This window comes from Hyperolius riggenbachi, chromosome 11 (assembly GCF_040937935.1).
Source record: "Hyperolius riggenbachi isolate aHypRig1 chromosome 11, aHypRig1.pri, whole genome shotgun sequence".
Lineage (NCBI taxonomy): Eukaryota > Metazoa > Chordata > Amphibia > Anura > Hyperoliidae > Hyperolius > Hyperolius riggenbachi.
The window spans coordinates 208,726,545-208,753,652 of NC_090656.1; the positions used below are offsets into that span (position 1 = coordinate 208,726,545).

Consider the following 27,108-nt stretch of genomic DNA (forward strand, 5'->3'; position numbering starts at 1 on the left):
CAAAAGACTTCCTTAACCTCCAATCTCCCCAGGTTACAGGTGACAATTGATTAAGGCTTTCACATTGCAGCAGGATGTCCTGTGTGAAGTCCTGGCTCAGGCTGGTGTGAGCAGCTTCAATGCATACTGCAGCCAGTCCAGGTGACAATTGCTTCCAAGCACCATACACCTCTGCTACAGTATTCAAACAGGGTCGGACCACCTGTATAAGCTTCAAAGCAACTGTCTGATTAAGTGTTTCCTAATTACCTGTTTTCTGGCTGTCCAGAGGAACTGTATGCTAATGTCATAGCCCCCTGCTTCCAGAGAAATTCAATGCAAATGTAGGTCTATTGACCCACACACACAATCACATGACAGTCCATGAATCTAGCCTGGCATATCTACACCTTTAACATAATACACAGCAGACATAAAAATGGGAAAATGAAAATATTTTACTGTATTATCCTTAACAGCATCAGCACCCCAATATATCACCACAGGTGGGACTTAGCACTCTCTTCTCCGCTATACTTAGTTTTGCAGCGAGTAGATTCACTCTGATCTACACTACAAGTAGCCTGTACTGTGCTCCGGGCGTTAACAGGCGCGTCATCACTATCAAGGTAAGAGATACCCAGGAGTGCATACAATCTTGTGGGAGGACTGTGATGGTCCTGTTATAAGTGATTGCAAAATGGAAGTGGTAATTCTGCATCCTCTTTACATTCACATTATTCCTCATTTTCCCCATGCTGTTTATTTGTATAGTACTGTATATCGGGTGCCGGGGCCATTCTTCTTGTCTTACAAATGTTATGGTGGCCATGCATTTGCCCTCACCCCCAGGGCATGTACACCCACCTTTATGTGAATCCAGACATTGATTTATTTTTAGACCAATCCATTAAACTTTTAGCTTTTATACAGTGGCCACTCTGCCATTTTATTGCCCGTCTGTTAGGGTTTAGGTCATTTTCTTGACTACGTGTTGGTATAGTCGGAAGTAACTTGGTTGCTTTTTGTAATACAGTGTGCTGTCACTCGTTCTCTCCTACAATTAAATAAACATCAGACATGAATGCAGATGGGAGGTATTCAAGTGTTCCTTGGGTGGGGACAACCATGAAAAAAACTGGCTTAAAGAGGAGCCGTCAGCCATACTATTTCAGAAAAAAAACATATATAGGTAAATAAATACTTTCTTTACTTTTATAACATATGTATTGCACTGTCCACATTTTGATTTTAGTGATTTTTCTATAGTAAAAAAAAATCCTTTTTAGGATTCTCCATTTTAACTGTGTCTTTGTTGAAGCCAATCCTGATGTCATTTAATTTCCTCCCTTACTCTCGTCTGCCTGATTGTGTATGCATTGCCTGCTCCTCTCCCAGTCTTCAGGCACCCCCATCCAGCTCTGCAATAGAAAGTGCATTGTCTCAGCATGAGAAATATTGGCCAATCAGAGAGGAGCAGAGGTGTGGCAGAGGGAAAACAGGGGGGAAGAGGTTTCAGTCAATCAGGCTGGATTTGTTAAAGAGAACCCGAGGTGGATTTCTGACATGAATATTAGGACACAGAGGCACATTTGGCATACAATGACCAGCCTCTGTGTCCTTATAGTGCGCCCCCAGGCCCCACCTGCGCTCTGCTGTCCCCCAATTTAAAAACCGCCACACTAGATTGTCGCTAGCTGGCTGTTTACATTGATCCTGTCATTTACCTCCGCTCCCCCGCCTCATGTATATTGCCGTTCCCCGCCTGCATCCCTTCCCTCCCTGTCTCTGTAAGCCAATTGGAGGAAGCTTACGGAGGCGGGGAGCCGCGATATACAGGAGGCAGGGGAGCTGAGGTAAATGACAGGATCAATGTAAACATTCTGCGTGTCGCTAGTGTGGTGGTTTTTATATTGGGGGACAGCAGAGCGCAGGGGGGCCTGGGGGGCACTATAAGGACACAGAGGCTGGGCATTGTATGCAGAATGTGCCTCTGTGTCCTAATATTGATGTCAGAAACCCACCTCCCGTTACCTTTAAAGAAAACCTGAACTGAAAATTAAAAGTCAAAATAAGCATACAAAAGTAATACTTACCTCCCGTGTAGTCTACCCCTCAAGCTCTTTCTCCTCTTCTGCGTCCCGTTTGTCCACTGTGATCAAGGGAAATCTCCATCCTCCATTTTGAATATGGCCATTACCCCATAACAGCTTTCTGGTCAGCACACAGCTAAACTGTAACATCGCCCACTTGAGCCATAGGGAAACATGGACATTACCTGGCCCATCAGTCGTCCTCTCAGCGATAACTGACAGCAACTGATATATAACTGAAAGCAACTGATCTATTTCAGTTCTGACATGTTGAAATGTTATTGATGAAGAAACAGAATGGCGTGGCACTTCTCCTTTAAGGGGTGTATTGCATCCAGCTTCTGTGCGAGTATGGTGTGCCCAAAGTGGCCAGTTTGTTGCGGACAGGCTGTACATTAAATATAATGCTCGTACAAGACGTGTGCTCCGCTCCACGACATGAAGGAAGAAACTTGAACTATGCATAAAAAGAAACAGATAGCGTGCATCTTCCGTCTTAAGCATACATATTTATTCCCAGTGTTCAACATCAAAGTGGATACTGTGCATAGTATATTCCATGATTGCATATAAAAACTGCAAATATTGTGGATATGATACCTTTTGAATCCAGGTGTAGGCCTGTCAGCATGGGAGGTGGGAGTGTGGGACAGATGTGGGCCTAGCGACGGCCGTTTCGCGTCCTCCTGGACGCTTGGTCACGCCGTGTTCCACTGCAGGCCGGCGCCGCAAAGCCACCGCATACATACGAGAGGACCCGCCTCTACTGTGGCGTCACAGTGCCGGCCGTGATTGGGTCTCAAAATTCCACCAATGGGAGAACCGGAGACGTCACATGACGCGGACGGTGCCCGGCGGGGAACAATCCATGCGGACAACCAGTCGCATAAGCACGCGTCATACGTCATACACGACGCGTCTCATGCGGCTCACCTATAGCGCATGCGTAATTCCATCGCACTGCTGGGGAGCCCGCATGCTGGATGAAACAATCACCAGTGGAGAGCGCTAAAATTTCTAACGCTCTGTTCCCCATCCGCCAATTTACTAGCCTCAGGCACATACATTTCTGTTGCCGCTTCATAAACGCCTCCAGCTCGTCCGTCGGAGGAATAGTAAAATTAGTGATAGTGCATAAAGTGACATATCATTCAAATTAAATACTGGGGTTAAGGAGCAGGAACTTCACAAATACATTCAATATATCTCTGGGCCGTCATTTCGACTTATGGAACATTTGATTCCAAGCGGGCAAAAAGGGAATAGAAAGGGGGAAGGGAGAGACATCGCGGTCAACCTTGGCTGCGTCAGCCATATGAATGTGGCTTCTTAATTTAGAACCATTAGATATACAAACATTGACTCGGAGATTGCACATACTAATCTCCAGTGGAATATTCATACCTAGCACCAATAGTTTATACAAGCATGAGAAAACAGCACCAAAATCGGTATCAATTGGCAATTACGGATCTAAGGTACTTGAGAGCTCCACCTTATCATTAAGGCCTAGCGGTCCCAGGGCTTCGGTTTGTAAAATCAGCCAGGTTTCTCTCTTCAACAATAACCTATCCCCGTTGCCACCCCGTCTTACCTTATCTACCCTCTCCAAGCCTGCAAATTTCAATCCCTTAACATCCCCTTTATGTTTTTCCCTCATATGTGCAATAAAGCGAGCACAACCTTTACCACTTTTCAATGATCCTAAGTGCTCCCCCACTCGCTCTTTTAATGGGCGCGTAGTTTGACCTATATAAAACCGTTTGCAGGGGCAGAAAAGGACATAGACAACATACTTTGACAAGTGATTAGGTCATTAACCGTCAACCATTCTTTTCCTACCTGCAAACATTTCTGGGAAATCATGCGGGGGCAGAACTTACAATGTCCACATCGATAGTTGCCCTTTGGTAAATCTCTACTCAACCATGTGTCTTTCTTCAGGGAAACAAACTCACTATTAGTGAGCATGTCCCCAAGTGTTGGTGCCCTCCTAAACGCCACCCTCGGGGGACCTCCCACAATCTGCTTTAGGGAATCATCTCTCTCTATCAGCGACCAATTATTGAAGATGGCTTTTCTAACTGTGTCCGCCATGGGTGTATAATCAAAGGTGAAGGTCATGCGGCCCTGTGTGGACCTCGACTTATCTTTGGGTACCAGAAGATCCAGTCTAGATTGACGTTTAGCCCTTGTATACGCCTGCTCCAGCAGTGTGGCATCATATCCCCTGCCAGACAGGCGCTTAGTGAGCTCTGCTGCCTGCAATTCAAATTGTGCCTCATCAGTATTATTTCTCCTCAGCCTCAAGTATTGGCCATATGGAATGGCTTTTATGACATGCTGGGGATGAAAACTTTTGGCGTGGAGGAGAGAATTAGTTGCCGTCGGCTTTCTAAATCCCTCGCAACACAGAACATCATTTTTGACCATAATTCGCAGGTCAAGGAAGGTCACTGCTGTATCGCTCTTCTCAGCGGTAAACTCCATGTTGATCGTGTTGCTATTGACATATCGTAGAAAGCCGTCGAACTGTTCATCCGTTCCAGACCACACCACCAGGACGTCGTCCACGTATCTCGACCATTGTCTGATATGCCCACGGAACGGATTCTTATCCGAGAGCACGGCAGACTCCTCCCAGGCCCCCAGAAAGAGGTTCGCGAAGGAGCATGCCACAGGTGTCCCCATGGCCGTACCTGCTACCTGATGGTACCATTGTCCATCAAACAGAAAGGCGTTGTGTCTCAACACAAAACCCAGGCATTCACAGACAAAGTCGATGTATTCATCATCCCTGTTTGTGCGAGTCAGAAAATGTCTGACAGCCTCGATTCCCAAATCCTGGGGGATACGGCTGTACAGACTGACCACATCGATAGTGGCCAGTCTGTCACCGGGGACCCATGTGGCACGCTCCACCATCTGCAGAACCTCCAACGTATCCCTTAAATAGGAGGGCACCCCCTTAAGGAGGGGGCGTAGGAGATGGTCGAGATACCTGGACAGCTTCTCAGTGAGAGACCCACAGCCTGAAACAATGGGACGTCCCGGCGGTGCGGTCACGGACTTATGCATATGGTACCACACCGGACGGCGCGGGTAGAGAGGGAATAAATCACAGGCCAATTTTTGTGAAAGATATCCTCGCTCCGCACCTCTGCGAATTTGGTTTTATACTTAAGCGTTGGATCCCCCTGAAGCAGACAATAGGTGGCCGTGTCACTTAATTGCCTCTCGGCTTCATTCTTATATTGCGTTGCTGACATGATAACCAGGTTTTCACCCTTGTCCGCTCCCCTTATCACCAACTCTTTATTTTGTCTTAGCCACTTAAGGGCCTCTCTCTCCGCGCCGCTCAGATTCGGCACCATAGTTTGGTATATTTCAGCCTTTATGTCCTTCATCACTCTGTCAAAAAAATGATCTATACTCGATCCCGGGGTAACAGGGAAAGGCTGTATGGACTTGCAGGCCCTGAAATCACTACTGCTACCCAGGCTCAGGGCCTCTGGCCCCCCAAAGTCTGTCCATGCCTGATGACCCCCATCTGTCCATAGTTCCTCCACAATCTGTCTAAGCTCCTCATCCGTGGGGTCCCACTGAACCAGCGGGCTGGACCCCAAGGTATCAGTGTCGTTCCCCTGTGTCATTTGAGGAGACTGGGCTGAAAGCAAAAGTTGAGAGAACCCCTCCATTGGTCCACTGGTAGCTTCGGGTGTACACCCTCGCAATCCAGTACTAGGACCTGTTGTCACTGGGGTTTTGTTCTGATCACAGTCTTCCCGGATGGGCTCTTTACAAATCTACAAGGAAGATCGTGATCTGTCAGTGGTTCAATAAAGGTCTATCGTGAAGGCTACTATATCGAAGTTCCTCGTTGGACAAAAGTTCAAGCCTTTAGATAGAAGAGAGAGACATGCTGATGGAATATCTGTCCCAGAAATGTTCATGACTTGCAAACCATCCGTGACTACATTCCCTTCCGCTTCTTGCTGCTGGGTTTCATGTTCTCTCTTCCTTCCCAATGCACCGTTTTGGATTTTGTTTCTGTGTCTCCGTCCTCGTCCTCGTCTGACTCTACGTCTAAAGGGCTGGGTTCTCCTTTTTTAGCTGCTGCTTCGGCATCCTGGCTCTTTTCCCCTTTATTATTTCCATCACTAGGGCTCTTGGGAGGTTTTTTCTGCGGTCTCTTCTTAGGGAACTTCTTCGTTTTTTTGGGATTATTAGACTGCTCATTTTCGCTATCGGAACCGGAATCCGTTGTCCAATAGCCCCTGCTCTTTGGATTTTTTGCGAGGGATTGGGGGCCCCAATTGAAAATCCTTCCTCTATCGAAATCCTCTTTGTCTCTAAAGAACTTTTTTAACTTTCTTGCCTTAATCTCATCTTGTATTTTACTAGTTTTTTCTTCAATTTTGGTGCTCGTTAACTCATACCTATCTTGTGTAACAGAGTCCTTGTAACGTTGCTTCGTTTCACTAAGGTCATCCGACACTTTATTGTATTCCACTGTGGTGCGGGCCAACACTATGTTCTGCAGACGTTTTGCAAGCGCTAAATGCGCTTCAGTCCACTCTTCTACGAACTCTTTGTCATTTCGGTATTCCGATGGTTCCCAGTAGCGTCTGAAACCCCTTGCCACGATTCCATCCCTCTTAAACCGCTTTAAAGTGGTGACGGTCCAGAAAAGCTTCGTTTCCTGCTCACTCAGCTTTCCCAGTTTGAGCTCCAAAACCCTAGCTCCCACCTCCTTATTGGCCACCGTGGAAATGGACAGATTGGAGAAAAAGTTGGTTAAGTCTTCCCGTCCTATCGCCACCTTCTCGCCCACATATGACAACGAATCGATATCAATCTCATCAAGGTCATCTTCACTGGACACCCTCTCAATCTCATTCTCATTACCATGCATCATGGAGGTGCTCAACGCCAAATGCGTCGAAGGAAGACAAGCCATATTGATGAAGAAACAGAATGGCGTGGCACTTCTCCTTTAAGGGGTGTATTGCATCCAGCTTCTGTGCGAGTATGGTGTGCCCAAAGTGGCCAGTTTGTTGCGGACAGGCTGTACATTAAATATAATGCTCGTACAAGACGTGTGCTCCGCTCCACGACATGAAGGAAGAAACTTGAACTATGCATAAAAAGAAACAGATAGCGTGCATCTTCCGTCTTAAGCATACATATTTATTCCCAGTGTTCAACATCAAAGTGGATACTGTGCATAGTATATTCCATGATTGCATATAAAAACTGCAAATATTGTGGATATGATACCTTTTGAATCCAGGTGTAGGCCTGTCAGCATGGGAGGTGGGAGTGTGGGACAGATGTGGGCCTAGCGACGGCCGTTTCGCCTCCTCCTGGACGCTTGGTCACGCCGTGTTCCACTGCAGGCCGGCGCCGCAAAGCCACCGCATACATACGAGAGGACCCGCCTCTACTGTGGCGTCACAGTGCCGGCCGTGATTGGGTCTCAAAATTCCACCAATGGGAGAACCGGAGACGTCACATGACGCGGACGGTGCCCGGCGGGGAACAATCCATGCGGACAACCAGTCGCATAAGCACGCGTCATACGTCATACACGACGCGTCTCATGCGGCTCACCTATAGCGCATGCGTAATTCCATCGCACTGCTGGGGAGCCCGCATGCTGGATGAAACAATCACCAGTGGAGAGCGCTAAAATTTCTAACGCTCTGTTCCCCATCCGCCAATTTACTAGCCTCAGGCACATACATTTCTGTTGCCGCTTCATAAACGCCTCCAGCTCGTCCTTCGGAGGAATAGTAAAATTAGTGATAGTGCATAAAGTGACATATCATCTGAGCGGCGCGGAGAGAGAGGCCCTTAAGTGGCTAAGACAAAATAAAGAGTTGGTGATAAGGGGAGCGGACAAGGGTGGAAACCTGGTTATCATGTCAGCAACGCAATATAAGAATGAAGCCGAGAGGCAATTAAGTGACACGGCCACCTATTGTCCGCTTCAGGGGGATCCAACTCTTAAGTATCAAACCAAATTACGCTCGCTGCTTCGCAGAGGTGCGGAGCGAGGATATCTTTCACAAAAATTGGCCTGTGATTTATTCCCTCTCTACCCGCACAGTCCGGTGTGGTACCATATACCGAAAATGCATAAGTCCGTGACCGCACCGCCGGGACGTCCCATTGTTTTAGGCTGTGGGTCTCTCACTGAGAGGCTGTCCAGGTATCTCGACCATCTCCTACGCCCCCTCCTTAAGGGGGTGCCCTCCTATTTGAGGGATACGTTGGAGGTTCTGCAGATGGTGGAGCGTGCCACATGGGTCCCCGGTGACAGACTGGCCACTATCGATGTGGTCAGTCTGTACAGCCGTATCCCCCAGGATTTGGGAATCGAGGCTGTCAGACATTTTCTAACTCGCACAAACAGGGATGATGAATACATCGACTTTGTCTGTGAATGCCTGGGTTTTGTGTTGAGACACAACGCCTTTCTGTTTGATGGACAATGGTACCATCAGGTAGCAGGTACGGCCATGGGGACACCTGTGGCATGCTCCTTCGCGAACCTCTTTCTGGGGGCCTGGGAGGAGTCTGCCATGCTCTCGGATAAGAATCCGTTCCGTGGGCATATCAGACAATGGTCGAGATACGTGGACGACGTCCTGGTGGTGTGGTCTGGAACGGATGAACAGTTCGACGGCTTTCTACGATATGTCAATAGCAACACGATCAACATGGAGTTCACCGCTGAGAAGAGCGATACAGCGGTGACCTTCCTTGACCTGCGAATTATGGTCAAAAATGATGTTCTGTGTTGCGAGGGATTTAGAAAGCCGACAGCAACTAATTCTCTCCTCCACGCCAAAAGTTTTCATCCCCAGCATGTCATAAAAGCCATTCCATATGGCCAATACTTGAGGCTGAGGAGAAATAATACTGATGAGGCACAATTTGAATTGCAGGCAGCAGAGCTCACTAAGCGATTGTCCGACAGGGGATATGATGCCACACTGCTGGAGCAGGCGTATACAAGGGCTAAACTTCAATCTAGACTGGATCTTCTGGTACCCAAAGATAAGTCGAGGTCCACACAGGGCCGCATGACCTTCACCTTTGATTATACACCCATGGCGGACACAGTTAGAAAAGCCATCTTCAATAATTGGTCGCTGATAGAGATGATTCCCTAAAGCAAATTGTGGGAGGTCCCCCGAGGGTGGCGTTTAGGAGGGCACCAACACTTGGGGACATGCTCACTAATAGTGAGTTTGTTTCCCTGAAGAAAGACACATGGTTGAGTAGAGATTTACCAAAGGGCAACTATCGATGTGGACATTGTAAGTTCTGCCCCCGCATGATTTCCCAGAAATGTTTGCAGGTAGGAAAAGAATGGTTGACGGTTAATGACCTAATCACTTGTCAAACCAAGTATGTTGTCTATGTCCTTTTCTGCCCCTGCAAACGGTTTTATATAGGTCAAACTATGCGCCCACTAAAAGAGCGAGTGGGGGAGCACTTAGGATCAGTGAAAAGTGGTAAAGGTTGTGCTCGCTTTATTGCACATATGAGGGAAAAACATAAAGGGGATGTTAAGGGATTGAAATTTGCAGGCTTGGAGAGGGTAGATAAGGTAAGACGGGGTGGCAACGGGGATAGGTTATTGTTGAAGAGAGAAACCTGGCTGATTTTACAAACCGAAGCCCTGGGACCGCTAGGCCTTAATGATAAGGTGGAGCTCTCAAGTACCTTAGATCCGTAATTGCCAATTGATACCGATTTTGGTGCTGTTTTCTCATGCTTGTATAAACTATTGGTGCTAGGTATGAATATTCAACTGGAGATTAGTATGTGCAATCTCTGAGTCAATGTTTGTATATCTAATGGTTCTAAATTAAGAAGCCACATTCATATGGCTGGCTCGGCCAAGGTTGACCGCGATGTCTCTCCCTTCCCCCTTTCTATTCCCTTTTTGCCCGCTTGGAATCAAATGTTCCATAAGTCGAAATGACGGCCCAGAGATATATTGAATGTATTTGTGAAGTTCCTGCTCCTTAACCCCAGTATTTAATTTGAATGATATGTCACTTTATGCACTAGCACTAATTTTACTATTCCTCCGACGGACGAGCTGGAGGCGTTTATGAAGCGGCAACAGAAATGTATGTGCCTGAGGCTAGTAAATTGGCGTATGGGGAACAGAGCGTTAGAAATTTTAGCGCTCTCCACTGGTGATTGTTTCACTCAGCATGCGGGCTCCCCAGCAGTGCGATGGAATTACGCATGCGCTATAGGTGAGCCGCATGAGACGCGTCGTGTATGACGTGTGCTTATGCGACTGGTTGTCCGCATGGATTGTTCCCCGCCGGGCACCGTCCGCGTCATGTGACGTCTCCGGTTCTCCCATTGGTGGAATTTTGAGACCCAATCACGGCCGGCACTGTGACGCCACAGTAGAGGCGGGTCCTCTCGTATGTATGCGGTGGTTTTGCGGCGCCGGCCTGCAGTGGAACACGGCGTGACCAAGCGTCCAGGAGGAGGCGAAAGGGCCGTCGCTAGGCCCACATCTGTCCCACACTCCCACCTCCCATGCTGACAGGCCTACACCTGGATTCAAAAGGTATGATATCCACAATATTTGCAGTTTTTATATGCAATCATGGAATATACTATGCACAGTATCCACTTTGATGTTGAACACTGGGAACAAATATGTATGCTTAAGACGGAAGATGCACGCTATCTGTTTCTTTTTATGCATGTTGAAATGTTGTCAGAACTGGAAGGGAGCATTGTCAGAAGAAAGTGGTGAGCTTCTGAGGGGAACTGATGGCAAGGTTACTATATATAATGTTCATTTGAAGTTACCTCATTTGTTTATTTTAAATCATTTTACTCAGTTCAGGTTCCCTTTAAGTCTGAGAGGAAAGTAAAGAAGCAAAAAAAGACAACCCAGCGTGTCCTGCAACTTCCTTTGTGAGGCAATGTACCAAATAAGAGTCAGGTAAACTGGGCAATGATAATTTCATTAATTTTATCAACAAGAAAAGTAATAGTGATTTTTTTACTTTTTGATGCGTGTATCAAAAAAGGGCGCCTGGAAAAAAGGGTGCGGGATATAGCCGAAATTTTAAGTTGTAATGTAAAACAATATTTTTCGTTTATAGCTTATAAAACGAAAACATAGTGATAAATCGGTTCAATAAACGGAAACAAAACTGCAAAATACCGTCTATAACAACAAACGAATTCGGAAATGAAACGTCAAATAACATCTAGAACAAAAACGATATTTACACTTGTATTAAGCATAGTAATGTATTTTACTGCAATTATACCTATGTATATTTTACTGCAATTATACCTAACTGTAGGCTCTCCCTATCCCTAACCCCTAGACCCCCCCTCCCTTTGTGTAAATATACATAATTTAATAAATTGTGTATATTACAAATATTGTACTGTAACTATACCTATCACTACTCTCACACAGAACCCTCCCTGTACCTATCCCTAACCCCTAGTGGTGTCTAACCCTAAGACCCCCCTGGTGGTGCCTAACCCTAACCACCCCCCTGGTGGTGCCTAACCCTTTCCTCCCCCCCCCCGGTGGTGCCTAACCTTAAGACCCCCCTGGTGGTGCCTAACCACCCCCCTGGTGGTGTATATTGTACTGTAACTATACCTATCCCTACTCTCATACAGAACCCTCCCTGTATCTATCCCTAGCCCCTAGACCCCCCCCTGGTGGTGCCTAACCCTAACCACCCCCCTGGTGGTGCCTAACCCTAACCACCCCCCTGGTGGTGCCTAACCCTATCCACCTCCCGGTGGTGCCTAACCCTAACCACCTCCCGGTGGTGCCTAACCCTAACCACCTCCCGGTGGTGCCTAACCCTAACCACCCCCCTGGTGGTGCCTAACCCTAATGACCCCCCTGGTGGTGCCTAACCCTAACCCTAACCACCCCCCTGGTGGTGCCTAATCCTAAGACCTCCCTGGTGGTGCCTAACCCTAAATCTCCCCTGGTGGTGCCTAACCATTCCCCTAGTCGTGTCTAACCCTAACCATCCCCCTGGTCATGCCTAACCCTAACCATCCCCCTGCACAAACACCCTTACACACATATAAACAATAATATATTTAATTCTTAAAATACTTCACTATAAATAACATGAATAGAATAATGTATATATTTGTAATAGAATAAATAGCGTTAAAATCACGTACACAATATTATAAATAGAAAAAGGTGTATATATATATATATATATATATATATATATATATATATATATATATATATATATATATATATAATAGAATAGATAGCCTTACAATCACATACGCATTAAAAATCTTAAAATAACGGTAATATTAAAATAACAGTAATATTAAAATATTAGAAAACTATAATCAACGCATTATAAGTGTAAAAAACAAAGTTAATACCAAAAGTGACGTATTTCCAATAGAACAAGGTTGAAAACGATATTTAAGCAATATACGTATGAAAACGAATTGTAAATGATAAAATAAGTGTAAACGATAATTTATCGCACAGCTCAAAAAATGGGAAGAGATGGTCAAATGGGATAACAAATTGGCTATGAACTTCACATTAAATACATAATAACAGCATTCTCATGCATCATGCCAACAATATTGAAATGTTAAGAAAAAAATGAGAATTGGCTATTGGGTGCATGAGAAATTACAATACAACTTTATTATAAAATAAATAAATTATATTAAAGTTGTATTGTTATTTCTCATGCACCCAATAGCCAATTCTCATTTTTTTCTTAACATAAACGATAATTTACTTGTTACAGCCCTGAAAGCGACATTTAAAAACGGAAAAATAAGTAAAAGCTTCTATAAGCGAAATTTAAAAACGAAAAAATAAGTAAACCACAAAGTTAAAATGAACTTGTAAACGGTATTTGTAATAAACTTTATTCTGTAAACGAAAACTTGATCCCTACAACCACTATTTCTCGGGCGCCCTTTTTTCCTGTCGGGCGCCCAATAGCCGATATTGTGCATTGCAGTCTATGGCGGCGCCCTTTTTGTCCATTAGCCATATGCGCCCTTTTTTACTGGCCCGCTTTTTGATTGCCTGGTTAGCATCCTTATGACTTCTTTACCAGACAAAAATAAAGAATTGTTTTTTAATTTTATGCCCGACAGTTACACTTTAAGTACAGCTGATTTGCTGAGTATTCTCTTGTCAGCGGGAATGGACAATGAGATGAAAATAATTCAGAGTTGAGGAGGAATTTAATCCATTTTCAGTTTGCATAATCCAGCATCAACTGGGAATTATTTGTATCTCATCAACCCTCCCTAGCTGTCAGCATTGGAGGACATACATGTCATACTGCTCTTACCTTTCAGCAACATAGTGAACTCTCTTTTAATTGCTCTTCCGCTATGCATGACGTCCAGAGAGATCAGGGCTCCATGATCTGCAGCAGTCGGAGTGAGTGTCAGCTCTGTAGTCCCTGAGAACATCCCAGATTCTGGGTTTGGCTGGAAGTTTGCTGACCATTTTTCAGATTCCAGTTTTACTTTGTTGCGATTCCACTGGACAGTTTGTATGTTTGGGTACATGTCAGAGGCTGTGCAGGATAATTTCACTGGCCGCCCAATCTCAGACACTGCGGGGGCACTCTGTATCTCACCCACACAGGGCATAGAGACTGCAATATAGAATAAGAGTTGTATCATGGCACACTGTATTACTATTATTGATGTATAGTGTATATATTAAATATTGGTATATACAGCACCACCAGACAATAACAGTCATACACAGTGACACACCAATGTGCTGGCCTAATCTATTATTCAACTGATTTAAAGTGTACCAGAGATGAAAAAAACAAAAGATTTGATACTTACTCATGGCTGCCTCCAGTCCCATAAGCTCGTCCCACGCCACCTTCCCGCAGTCTGTCGTTCAGCCGCGATCAGCCCCGGTAACAGGCCGGACCTCCCGCGTCAGAGGTACCCAGACTGGACGCGACTGAGCTGTTACCGGGGCTGAACGCAGCTGAACGGCAGACCGCGGCGTGGGACTGGAGGAAGCCCCGGGTAAGTATCAAATCTTTCGTTTTTGTCATCTCTAGGTCACTTTAAGACTAAAATTAATCAGATCGATTTATTGCACCAGATGGAACATACTGATCAAACAGCAGCGGGCCTGGAGCAGTGGTAGGCTAATGGCCCCTCCTCCTTACAAACACTATGAATGGATTTTTAATAGATTGCTCGATGCAATGCAAGGCTGTGGTTCGATAGATCATGCTGAAATCTATTCAAAATCTATGTACAGTGTGTGGAAGGAATAGATCCTTCTCTGATCAGCTTCTGACCTGAGAGGGGATCTATCTTTTGGATACATCAGGTGCCCATCCATTAGTGTATGGGCACCTTAACTCAAGGTCAAAAATATTTTAAAATACAGATACTTACCTAACGGATGCTTCTGGATCCTCCAAAGGCTTCCCATGCTGTCCTCCGCCGCTGCTCGGGACCCTCAACCTTTGGGATGCTCTCCTCTTCAGGCACGAGCACGGTTTACTGCGCAGGCGCAGCTGTATTCCCGCATGTTCAGTATGGCCAAACTCCGGCCTGAAGAGGAGAGCAGCCCCAAAGTTCCTATTGACAAGCACTTTTCAGTAGTCTTGGGAGGGTCTGCGCTCGGCGACGGGGGACTGAAGGACATCATGGGAAGCCTCTTTAGGATCCAGAGACTTCCAAAGTATTTCTTTTTGTACCCAAGATTTGTCTAAGGTACACTTTAAGCTGGATATCTACCAAATCCTTCTTTACTATATAGTTATCCTCCCTGCCTTTGGTCCAAACTAATAGTACCTGAGTTAAAATCACAATTCTTCAAAGAAAGATCCTATTGGAACAGTGGTCAGGAGACAGAGTTCTGTCCCACTAGATTGCTGAAAAGGGGAGGGAGGGATCAGGGAATCTGGGGGTTACCTGTCCACTCTTTAAATGTTCATATGAGAAATAGCTTAAATATTAACAGTATTTTACTTTAGTAAGTAGGGCACAAATAAGGGTGCTACAATAATCAGGGTAAGAAATATTGAGTGTGTGAGCTAGCATTTTAACTATAAACCATGTAGAATGATTGATGTGTAGGATTAAGATGACAGGATACAGTTAGTGAGTAAAGTAAATGACAGTAGAGTTGAGCATTGAGTAACACCTGCTAGAGAGAAATGTAGAGGAAGGGAATGGCAGGATGAAGGGATGTACAACTATAATTTCTCATTTTACTTACTGAAGTATGCAGCCAGGACTTCAGCTGGTAAATGGGACAGAATAACGAGTAAAAGATCAGAACTGTTGCTTTGGATAGTGGGACTGGGAGGATATAAGAGAAAAATGACTGTTTTGCACAGGACTATGCATTCCTCTTGTGAAGAGTGCATACTGTATTGGATGTGTTATTTTTATAAAAAGCACATGGTGCACACACAGAACCATGGTACCAGGGAGTGATGATACACTGGGAAATTACCTGCATGGGCAAAGGCTACATGTAATAGTTATAAGACAATCTGTCCCATGAACGGAAACTACATAGTGATTGGCTGGCTGGACGGCACTTATATGCTGAAGGGGACTGAAGAGGACCTGTAATGCCACCGGGACACTCTGCATACCTACAGGACTGTGCCCCCCAAACTGCCGGGCTCTCTCGCGATGGAGGTGGTTGAGGGCGGGGGGGGCGTTTGTTATGCCCACAAAGACATTGGAGACATCAGTGTCCAGGCACACATAGGACTCTTTACTAAGATGATGCAGAAAATAATAACTGTCTGTATATAACTGACCCCATGCAGCCAGACCTAAGTCCATATCAGGCAGAACAATGACCTTTGATTGCCAATCTGGATTTCGGCATTTTCTACATTTAACAAAACTCCCAGTAGAGTTAAGGTACCCATACATCTTGCGATGTATGGGTCGGCTTCCACCAAGAGACAAATCTCTCTCTAATCGAATCTGATAAGAGAGAGATTTGTCAGCTGTCCATACACCACAAGGCAATTCCCGATCAATTTCATGTTGAAATCGATCCGGAATCGGCCTTGTGACATCTTCCTCGCCACCCGACTCTGTCCCCCTAATGTAAATGTAAATGACTCAATATTGCAGATCAAATGTTCTTTCTCTGCTCCTGCTTTTCTAAGCAGGAAAAGTGCGCCCTCCAGCGGCTGCTGCAGAGATATGCAAACAGCGCACTTCCCTTACGTCAGACTGGCTCCAACTGATGGAAGTGACGTGACCTGGTTCCTGAAGCTGCGGGCAGTGGAGGACGGCGGCATGGGAGCGATCTGAGCGTATGGGGCTGGAGGAAGCCCCAGGTATGTATAAAACGTTTTATTTATTTCAGCTTTGAGTCACTATAGAGACACCCTACAGGGAATGTATATTATTCTACTACATATTCACATAAATGGTTGCAGGACATTGTTCCCAACCCAGATCTATCTTAATGGTCTAAATTAGCTATCATGAAAATCTCTCAATGTTCTTGGGAGGCAATGTTACATAATCACTATCAACTCCCTAATAGTGTTCTCCCCGAGCCCTATCAACCGGGCGCTTTGCCCGGTTAATTTAGGTGAGCGCCCAGTTGTCCAGGGTCTCCTCCTCACTCCTCTCCTATTAAGTCCCAACAGTGATGCAAACCTCAATCATGTAATTCAGGCAGCATCCTCTAGGGGGCAGCAGCACTGTAAACTGGTACAGCAGACTACACTCTGCTGCTGACACTGAATGGGAGTTCTGCTTCATTAATATTTACTGCAGTCCTAGCTGGCCCCACCTTCTCCATGTGCTGCTGCAGTGTTAAGCCTACTGTGCTATGCGTGTAGTGTATGTTGCTGTGTGTAGTGTGTGTGTGTGTTGTGTGTGTGTGTATGTATGTGTTTCTAAGTGTGTGTAAGTTGTGTGTGTGTGTACTGTGTGTTTTCTCAGTGTCCCTTGTCAGATGGCTCTGAGGCCCACGGTAATTACCCAGGCTGCCCTTATGGAAGCGCCAGCCCTGCATTTTTGTGCCCCACTCCACCCAGCAACATTTTCCTGCCACCCAGCTGGAAAAAAATTCTGGGAAGAACACTGCACTATGTTATAAATTCTTTCAAATCAGACATTTTCTTAAGACAAAAATGCACCGACTCCGACTACTAATAAATTTATACTGACATTAAGAGTAAAAAACATGATAAAAAAAAATGTTCTGTTTCTCAGATATTAGTTATCATAAATACCTTCTAACTGGCAAAGCAGGCAGTGTGCACAGTCCTTCACAACCAGGCAGTGTGCGTGGTCCATCATAACCAGGCCCTCATTTGGCCGGGATGCGACAAGCCACATGAGCCATGGGTGAAGGGACACAAGCGGCCCAAAATCTCGATGACCCAGATCCAGCGGTGACGGGCAGTCTGCATCACCTGGTAAGGGCCAGCTGCTACCCTTTGCCAATGTAAATTAAAAATTTGCACAAATTGGTAGTGGTGATCGTTTTTGCCGATGCATCATTAGGAAACATAGGGTCGGCCTGTATTGGGCAGAGTAACCGCAGTTAGAGGGCTGATTCAGTATCTCAAAGGGGTATTGGAGAGTGTGCGTCTCTCTGGCCACGTCTCATCGCATCCAGGCCATACAAGGGCCTGGTTGCGGCGGACCGCATGCACTGCCTGCTTGGCTGGAGACAGGTGTTGCCTTGATAACGCATATCTATTTGGTACTCCTAGTGCAGTGCAGCAAAGGTTCATCCCAACTGTCACTTCCCCGATCTACTCCCTCAATCCAGTTTTGAGCTTTTCTAATTATGGGGCCATGTGCCCAGGTAAGTGTCATCTTGCTCTGCAGCTGTAGCCGCCCCAAGGTGCAAAAGGAAAGACTAGATCCTCCCATTGCTCACCCCTGCGAACCCCCCCCCCCCCCCAATTTGGTTTTCCCTGCATAAAAGGAAGTAATGATTTCTTCAGAGGTAGTGAAGTTACCAGAATCTGCATCAGATGCCCATCCAGGTTTTCCTGCTGAATGCAGTTTTTTCCTCCACTTTATATACTGTTTTAGCACCCTGTGACACTTGCACATTTGAAATTGTTTTGATATGATATTGCAGAAGGTTTTTAATGAGTTATGTACTTTCTGGATAAGGTATGGATTCACTGTTCACACTGGATATGTATGTTGTATGCCCAGCCAGTAATTCGTGGCGGAGGTCAACAGGGTGGAGCCAGGTAGTCTTCTACCTGGTTTTTGTTGGCCACCCCATGCCTGACCTAACACGTGAGCAAGTGTTTTTTCATCGCAAATAAGCTGATCTGTGTCCTCCTTTCCCTTGCACCCCACCTCCTGAAGCAGCCTTCTCTGGGATTATACCTTTTGTATGTTTATGCGAACCACAGGGAATAAATAGCAGGAACTTTGGATAACTGACTGTCTTTTTTTCAACCAATTTCCATGAGCATGCCAAGTATGTTTCTGCTCCTGGAGGTGAAGACAGGTGAGCCCTTTATGCAATGTTGAGCTGTTTGGCAATCTGCACCCCACGACCACTAGGGACTGCTTTCTGTCTTCTTCTTCTTGTTATACTAAGAAGAGATGTGATGACCAGGACATTATTACTCCAATGTAAATAAAAGCTTTAAAGGAAGCATCAGGAAAAAATAGAAAATGAGATGTACTTACCTGGGCTTCCTCCAGCCCCTGGCGGCCGATATGTCCCTTGCCACAGCTTCAATGTCCCGGGGTCCCCTCCATTGGAGATACTGACCTAGCCCGGTCGGCATCTACTGCACCTGTGCGAGAGCCGCTTGCGATCAGGCTGACATCTATAGTGTTCTGCGCAGGCGCAGTAGTTCTGCACCTGTGCAGAACACTCCAGATGCCGTCAGCGCGACCGGCTCTTGCGCAGGCTCAGTAGGTGCCAACCTAGCTAGGTCGACATCTTCAATGGAGGGGACCCCGGGACACTGGAGCTGTGGCGAGGGACATATCGGCCGTCAGGGGCTGGAGGAAGCCCCGGGTAAGTACATCTCATGTTCTATTTTTACTTATGTTTAGTTTATTGGTTTAATTTTAAACCTACTTTCAGTTCTACGAAGCTGGAATAGATTGTTTTTCCGATAGGTAAGTGAAAGGTGCAGCAAAACATGAAAGACCCAGGCCTGTAAAAGAGTTCACTTTAAAAGTTGGTGATCATTGCAAAGAACTGACATAGGGTACTTCTGTAACCATTAACACACAGTTTTAACTCTCACGGATTATTTTTAGTATTTCAATGCAGTGTTCTCCCCAGAAATATTTTCCAGCCGGGTGGCATGGAAAGGTAGCCGGGTGGTGAAGTAAGGTCACACTGTTTGGTTAAAGAAGTAAACTAATACTGAGGGCAGAGGGAGAGTTACGCTGGGTCGGAAGAGGTTGGCACCAAGCTGGGTGGAGAGGGGGACATCTCTTTTGGGAAAGAGAGTAACATTGTGAATGCTCCCACAATGCTGCAGGCAGCACATTAGCGATTTTAAACAAATCACAACTGCAGTATTATTGCTACCATAAAGTAACATTGTCATAGCACTTTGTTGATCACTGGCGATTAGCAAAGCGCTGGAAACCACCTGAAAAGCATTCCAGTGTGAATGGGGCCTTGGTGCCATAGCCCTACCATCACATGCATGACTGACAATGACCAGATAACATTCACCATGCATGCTAAGTACATGACTCCTGCTGCTGGACATGCACTAGGAGCCAGAGAAGAGTGCTGACTAACTAATCACACAGGCAGCACCAGGGGTGGTGAGAACCCCAGTAGGGACTTAGTAAAAACCATGCTAATTTTAAGCACAGTGATTAGTGAGCATACCGTATAAGTTAGATTGTCTTTATAATGCTTAGTACACGCAATGCAATTTTCTGTCAGAATGACAGTCGAATCGATTATTTCTGACAGGTCTGATCTGATTCTCGATCATTTTTCTGATTAATTTTGTATAGACGTGATTAGAAAAGCGATTGGGAATCAGATCAGACGTGTTGGAAATACTAGATTGGACCGTCAATCAGAAAAAATTGCATTGTTGTGAACTAAGCATAACAGCTGAGACCAGGCAGGCTAAACTGAACATTTAGCCATCCATGTGCAGATTCTGAAAGCTGGAGAATCAGGGGTTAATTTAAACTAGGGAAAGACATTTGGTGTTAGATTACAAAGGTTTGTGTAGTGAGATAGGAGGCTGAGTGAATGTCATGTATCAGGGTTCTCTTGCAGCTGGCTGTAAACTGCTCCTTATATCTCTCATGACACCTCCCTGGCAGTGTTTAAATGGGGTATATTTTAAGTGTTGTAAATTCTCAATGCTTGAACAATTTGGAGTAAATAAACATTTTGATTTGTTAATGAGCGGCCCACACACACATTAAAGGGAAGGTTCAGGGAGGGTGGAGAAAAAATAAAAATCAATTTCCACTTACCTGGGGCTTCCTCCAGCCCGTGGCAGGCAGGAGGTGCCCTCGCCGCCGCTCCGCAGGCTCCCGGTGGTCTCCGGTGGCCGACCCGACCTGGCCAGGACGGCTGCCAGGTCGGGCTCTTCTGCGCTCCAAGTCCTGGCACTTCTGCGTCCCACGCCGGCGCGCTGACGTCATCAGACGTCCGCCGGGCTGTACTGTGCATGCGCAGAGCTACTGCGCACGCGCAGTACAGCCCGGCGGACGTCCGATGACGTCAGAGCGCCGGCGTGGGACGCAGAAGTGCCAGGACTTGGAGCGCAGAAGAGCCCGACCTGGCAGCCGGCCGGGCCAGGTCGGGTCGGGTCGGCCACCGGGAGCCTGCGGAGCGGCGGCGAGGGCACCTCCTGCCTGCCACGGGCTGGAGGAAGCCCCAGGTAAGTGGAAATTGATTTTTATTTTTTCTCCACCCTCCCTGAACCTTCCCTTTAAAGCTTATCTGATTAATGGAATGGAGGGGGAGAGGAAGGGGCTTTGTGCTTCTGCACTGACAGGGAGAGGAGGAGGAGAGCGTCTGCCATTCCAGTGGCCTGGGAAATAACTTACTCATCAGAAGGAATAGAGCCATGCAAGTCAGTCTCTGATCCCTAGGTGTACGCCCCGCCCTCAAGCTCCTTCAAAGCTCCCGCAGTCACACTCCTCTGCTCTGTGCTGTTACCAGCTTTCCCCGCCCCTCTTCCACGCTGCTGATAGGAAGAAGCTGAGGAGGAGGGGGAGATCATGTCTGACTGACAGCTGTGGGCTGTCTGAGTTGACACAGCCACTGCCCGCTGAACTGAATAGAGAAGTGAAGAAGATCAAAGACCTTCAGCCAGCCATGGAAGAAGGCTATAACGTCCGGGCGGTAAAAGCATTTACCCGGGCGGCCCGCCCACTTAAATGGCTCTAGGGAGAACACTGCAATGGTTTTGTTCTCTTTTTATGCAAATGTAAAAGAAGGAAGATGAGCTATTATGTTTTCAATATAAGTTGCTATCCAGGTATAGTGAGTAAGGATGAAAAGATAAAGGTTGATGAATGTGTAAGGTATACCTGAAGCACATATTTGCATTGTTTTTACTTTTGTTTAATTTCCTTCAATAAAAATCTATTGTTCAAAGAGAGCAGGCTGTGTTAACTTAGTACTGCATACAGGGAGTGCAGAATTATTAGGCAAGTGGTATTTTTGAGGAATAATTTTATTATTGAACAACAACCATGTTCTCAATGAACCCAAAAAACTCATTAATATCAAAGTTGAATATTTTTGAAAGTAGTTTTTAGTTTGTTTTTAGTTTAAGCTATTTTAGGGGGATATCTGTGTGTGCAGGTGAGGTGACTATTACTGTGCATAATTATTAGGCAACTTAACAAAAAACAAATATATACCCATTTCAATTATTTATTTTTACCAGTGAAACCAATATAACATCTCAACATTCACAAATATACATTTCTGACATTCAAAAACAAAACAAAAACAAATCAGTGACCAATATAGCCACCTTTCTTTGCAAGGACACTCAAAAGCCTGCCATCCATGGATTCTGTCAGTATTTTGATCTGTTCACCATCAACATTGCGTGTAGCAGCAACCACAGCCTCCCAGACACTGTTCAGAGAGGTGTACTGTTTTCCCTCCTTGTAAATCTTGCATTTTATGATGGACCACAGGTTCTCAATGGGGTTCAGATCAGGTGAACAAGGAGGCCATGTCAATAGTTTTTCTTCTTTTATACCCTTTCTTGCCAGCCACGCTGTGGAGTACTTGGACGCGTGTGATGGAGCATTGTCCTGCATGAAAATCATGTTTTTCTTGAAGGATGCAGACTTCTTCCTGTACCACTGCTTGAAGAAGGTGTCTTCCAGAAACTGGCAGTAGAACTGGGAGTTGAGCTTGACTCCATCCTCAACCTAAAAAGGCCCCACAAGCTCATCTTTGATAATAACAGCCCAAACCAGTACTCCACCTCCACCTTGCTGGCGTCTGAGTCGGACTGGAGCTCTCTGCCCTTTACCAATCCAGCCACGGGCCCATCCATCTGGCCCATCAAGACTCACTCTCATTTCATCAGTCCATAAAACCTTAGAAAAATCAGTCTTGAGATATTTCTTGGCCCAGTCTTGACGTTTCAGCTTGTGTGTCTTGTTCGGTGGTGGTCGTCTTTCAGCCTTTCTTACCTTGGCCATGTCTCTGAGTATTGTACACCTTGTGCTTTTGGACACTCCAGTGATGTTGCAGCTCTGAGATATGGCCAAACTGGTGGCAAGTGGCATCTTGGCAGCTGCACGCTTGACTTTTCTCAGTTCATGGGCAGTTATTTTGCGCCTTGTTTTTTCCACACGCTTCTTGCAACCCTGTTGACTATTTTGAATGAAATGCTTGATTGTTCGATGATCACGCTTCAGAAGCTTTGCAATTTTAAGAGTGCTGCATCCCTCTGCAAGATATCTCACTATTTTTGACTTTTCTGAGCCTGTCAAGTCCTTCTGTTGACTCATTTTGCCAAAGGAAAGGAAGTTATCTAATAATTATGCACCCCTGATATAGGGTGTTGATGTCATGAGACCACACCCCTTCTCATTACAGAGATGCACATCACCTAATATGCTTAATTGGTAGTAGGCTTTCGAGCCTATACAGCTTGGAGTAAGACAACATGCATAAAGAGGATGATGTGGTCAAAATACTCATTTGCCTAATAATTCTGCACTCCCTGTATATACAATATACAGTACATACTGCTGTGTACATTCTTTGGTGTAAATATGTCCTCTTGGATAACATGGAAACTTCAAAAAGCTTATACCGGAGTAACAGGACACCACAGGTAGCAAATACTGCAGCACAGATTGTTATACATCTTGTACACTTACCTAGTTCTGTCAGGGTCCAGGTGACATATTTTGGTCTTGCCAAGCTGTCATGCTTAACCTCACATCGGAATACCTTGTTCAAGTCCTTTAATGTTGGGATGTAACTGATGGTGGTGGTGACATGATAGACACCACTGCTGGGTTCCTGGAGAGGCTCACTGGCTACTGATGGTATGGAAACTGTGTTCTCATCTTCCTCTATGTACCATGCTATTTTTATAGGTTTTGGATGAAATGAATGAATTTTACAGGACAGATACATCTTCTCACCAACACACACAGATTCCTGACCCTTCAGTATGGCATCCAGTACCGGAACCGCTGAAACACAACACAATTCAAGGTTAGCACACAAATAACTAAAGTGTTGTAATATCAGCTCAGCTGATCACTAATAATGAAAAGAGCAATATGAATGGGGGTGGAGGGTACATATGGTAATTTTTATAGCCTTTGTATTCAGAATTTAGTTTTAAATAATGAGACTATAAATATCTCTTATGAAAGATCCAGTCTTGAATGTTACAGTGCTGCATATGGGCTAATTTCTCTCCATATATTGTTTCTCCTGGTAATTTGAGTTCTGTCACGTTGGTGCCAATACTACCACCTTCACACACCAAGCATAGGTCACCCCTAATGCTAATATTTCTCTTTCAAACCTAGCTTATCCTCTTTATCCCATCCCCACATCCAGTGCTCAGTACTGTACTTTTTGGACTATAAGACTCACTTTTTTTAACCCCAAAAGTGGGGAAAAAAAGTCACTGCGTCTTATAGTCCAAATGCAGGGAGTTCCTCACTTGTGAACACCTGCCAATATTAACCTTCACCCCGCCACAATGTCAGGGACTCCCTGTACTGTGCCCATGCAAAGGAGGGCACAGGGGGACAAACGGAGGACACAAGGGACACAGAGGAGCATGGAGAAGGACACAGGCGGACACATTGGCGGATACAAAAGGACACAAGGGGGACAGAGGAGGACACAGGGAGACACATGAGGTACAAAGGGGCATAATCCCCAAGATGCTCCTGGACCATGGATGCACCAGGTTTAGTATATTGTTCCTCTGGTTTTTGTTCTCTAAACCTAGGTGCATCTTATGGCCAGGAGCTTCTTATAATCCGAAAAATATGGTAATATTTCCCATATAACCTTTGCATGATCACCTCCCCCTGGATCAAATAACATCCCCAACCTCCTAATTGAAGTGGAACTAGAATAGAAATTTCCTATAAGGAAAAATAATTATTTTATAAAGTTACTAAAAGGGTTAAAGTGGACCTGAACCCCGAACGTCCTCTCTGCTCTAAAAGATAAGCAACAGCATAATAACTTTTAAACTAAAACATTTATTTGTTACAGCTGATACAAATCCTAAAATAAATCTACTTCCTGAATCATGGAAGCAGACATATTGTTAACATCCTATGTTATCAAATAAGCTTATCTGCCATCTCTGCCATGGCTGATCAAATGACAACTTGTGATTAGTCACAAATGAGAGTGAATAAACAGGTTAAACTCTCTAAATACATACAGAGTGCATTTCTATACTGTAAAGGTAGCCATACACTGGTCGATTTGCCATCAGATTCGACCAACAGACAGATCCCTATCTGATCGAATCTGATCAGAGAGGGATCGTATGGCTGCCTTTACTGCAGACAGATCGTGAACCGATTTCAGCCTGAAACCGTTCACAATCTGTGGTGGTGGTGGTGCTGCCGCCGCTTCCCCCCATCCCGCATACATTACCTGCTCCACCGGCGCGACTCCCGGGTCTCCGCTTTTCTTCTCCGCTCTGGTCTGGTCTCCGGCAGGCTTCCCTTCTTCCTGTCTGGGGGAAGTTTAAACAGTAGAGCGCCCTCTACTGTTTAAACTTCCTGCCGGGACAGGAAGAAGTGAAGCATTCCGGTCCCGGAGACCAGACCAGAGCGGAGAAGAAGAGCGGAGACCCGGGAGCCGCGCCTGCGGAACAGGTAATGTATTGCAGCTCTATTGCGTCGGTCGTCGGGCACTCGAACGCCGCCAGTGATGTGCTCTTTACCCGCGGGCGATCGATGGTTATTTTCCGCACGGCGCGATCGACGGGATCGGACGGAATGGATCGAAATTCGGCGTGTAGCGCGAACGATTGGCAGCAGATTCGATCCCAGTGATCGAATCTGCTGTCGAAACGGCGGCAAATCGGGCCAGTGTATGGCCAGCTTAAGTTTTCCTTCTGTCCTGTGCAACAGTTCAGGTCCACTTTAAAATACTGTGCTTCACTTTGCTGGGAAGCTTATCAATTACATGCTATGAAGGTCTATCATTGCTGATTGTTCCTTGAACACTAATTACAATAGATAAGACTGAGCAAACACAGCACAGAGATTTTTGCCTGCAGGATTAGGTGACTGAGCAGCTCTGTGAGCACAATAGACAAAATTTTTCTCACCAGAAACATTGAAATGCGTTTAATGAGATTCTATATCCATGTAATAACAGCTCCTGGCAATGAGCTAGTGGGGCATTTAATGTTTATACAGATGGTATTACTGTTTGATAAATTGCGAATAAGATATTTCTATGGGCACTAAAAATTAGAAAAACAAACTTTTATGCCAGACTAAGGGCCGGTTTCCACTGAGCCAGCGTGCGTCTCGCAAGACGTACTCCAGCACTTGCTTCGATGCGAGTACCGTGCAAGTCTGTAGGGATTTGAGTGCGTGCTGCGGGTAAAATGCAGCATGCTGTCCGAATCGCGACAGCGCACGATTCAGACGGCAATAGTATTGGCAGAATAGGCAGTTTCCCTGCACAGATCTCTTGCGGGGAAACACTGTGGATTCCGCTGTAACGGTAATGGGCCCTAATTCCGCTTAAAGCCCCCTCTATAAGTGCTAAATAATTTACTCGACAAAAACCTAAAGTAACCAACCCTGAAGCTGAACACTATGCCCCCTTCCCCTTCCTGATTCACCTGAATACCATCCTTTACATAAACCTAGCATAACTTATCCCTAGAGCTAAATACTGTATAAATATTACTCCCCCTTTTATGCCTGGTACACAACATGCAATTTCCCGCCAGATTGATGAGTTAATGCGATACGGGTCCAATCTGTATTCCAATCGTTTTCCTGAATGATTTTGTACCGAAGTGAGCAGGAAATTGGAAATCAGATCAGACCTGTAGGAAATTCCTGATTCGACCTGTCACTCTGATGGGAGATTGCATGGTGCGTACCAGGCATTAAACCTTTGCCTACCTCATTTATTCCAATAACTGCAACTTCCCCTACATACCTTATATAGGCCCCCCGTCTTAGTGCTAACAACCATTCCTTCTTCAAACCTAGCAAAAACCAATCTGTTGTTTAATACTGCCCCCTCCAAATATTAGCATAGCTCCCCTGGTGCTAAATGCTATTTCTATTCCATACTTGGAATAAATCCCTCATGAAAAGCTGCGTTTTATGTCAGGTTTTAGGCTAGGTGCACACATGACAACATGAAAAGCTGTGATTTATGTCACGTTTTATGTTAATATTGTGTGCATTTTTGCTGCGTTTTTGGTGCGTTTGCGGTTTTTACTGCAGATGCATTTTTCAAGCGGTTTAATGCATTAGCGGTTTGCATAAACAAACG

At 45.5% G+C, this 27,108-nt stretch overlaps 1 protein-coding gene across 2 annotated transcripts in view; it reads right to left on the reverse strand.

Moving 5' to 3' along the window:
* Window positions 1-27,108, reverse strand: part of LOC137538786 (uncharacterized) — a 169,624-nt gene that overhangs the window by 72,182 nt on the left and 70,334 nt on the right. For both annotated transcript variants that reach the window (XM_068261106.1, XM_068261107.1), the window contains exons 7-8: window positions 23,472-23,792; window positions 13,454-13,765 (exon numbers count right to left, since the gene is read on the reverse strand). In XM_068261106.1, coding sequence (XP_068117207.1) covers window positions 13,454-13,765; window positions 23,472-23,792 — 633 coding nt within the window. The remainder of the gene's footprint in view (window positions 1-13,453; window positions 13,766-23,471; window positions 23,793-27,108) is intronic.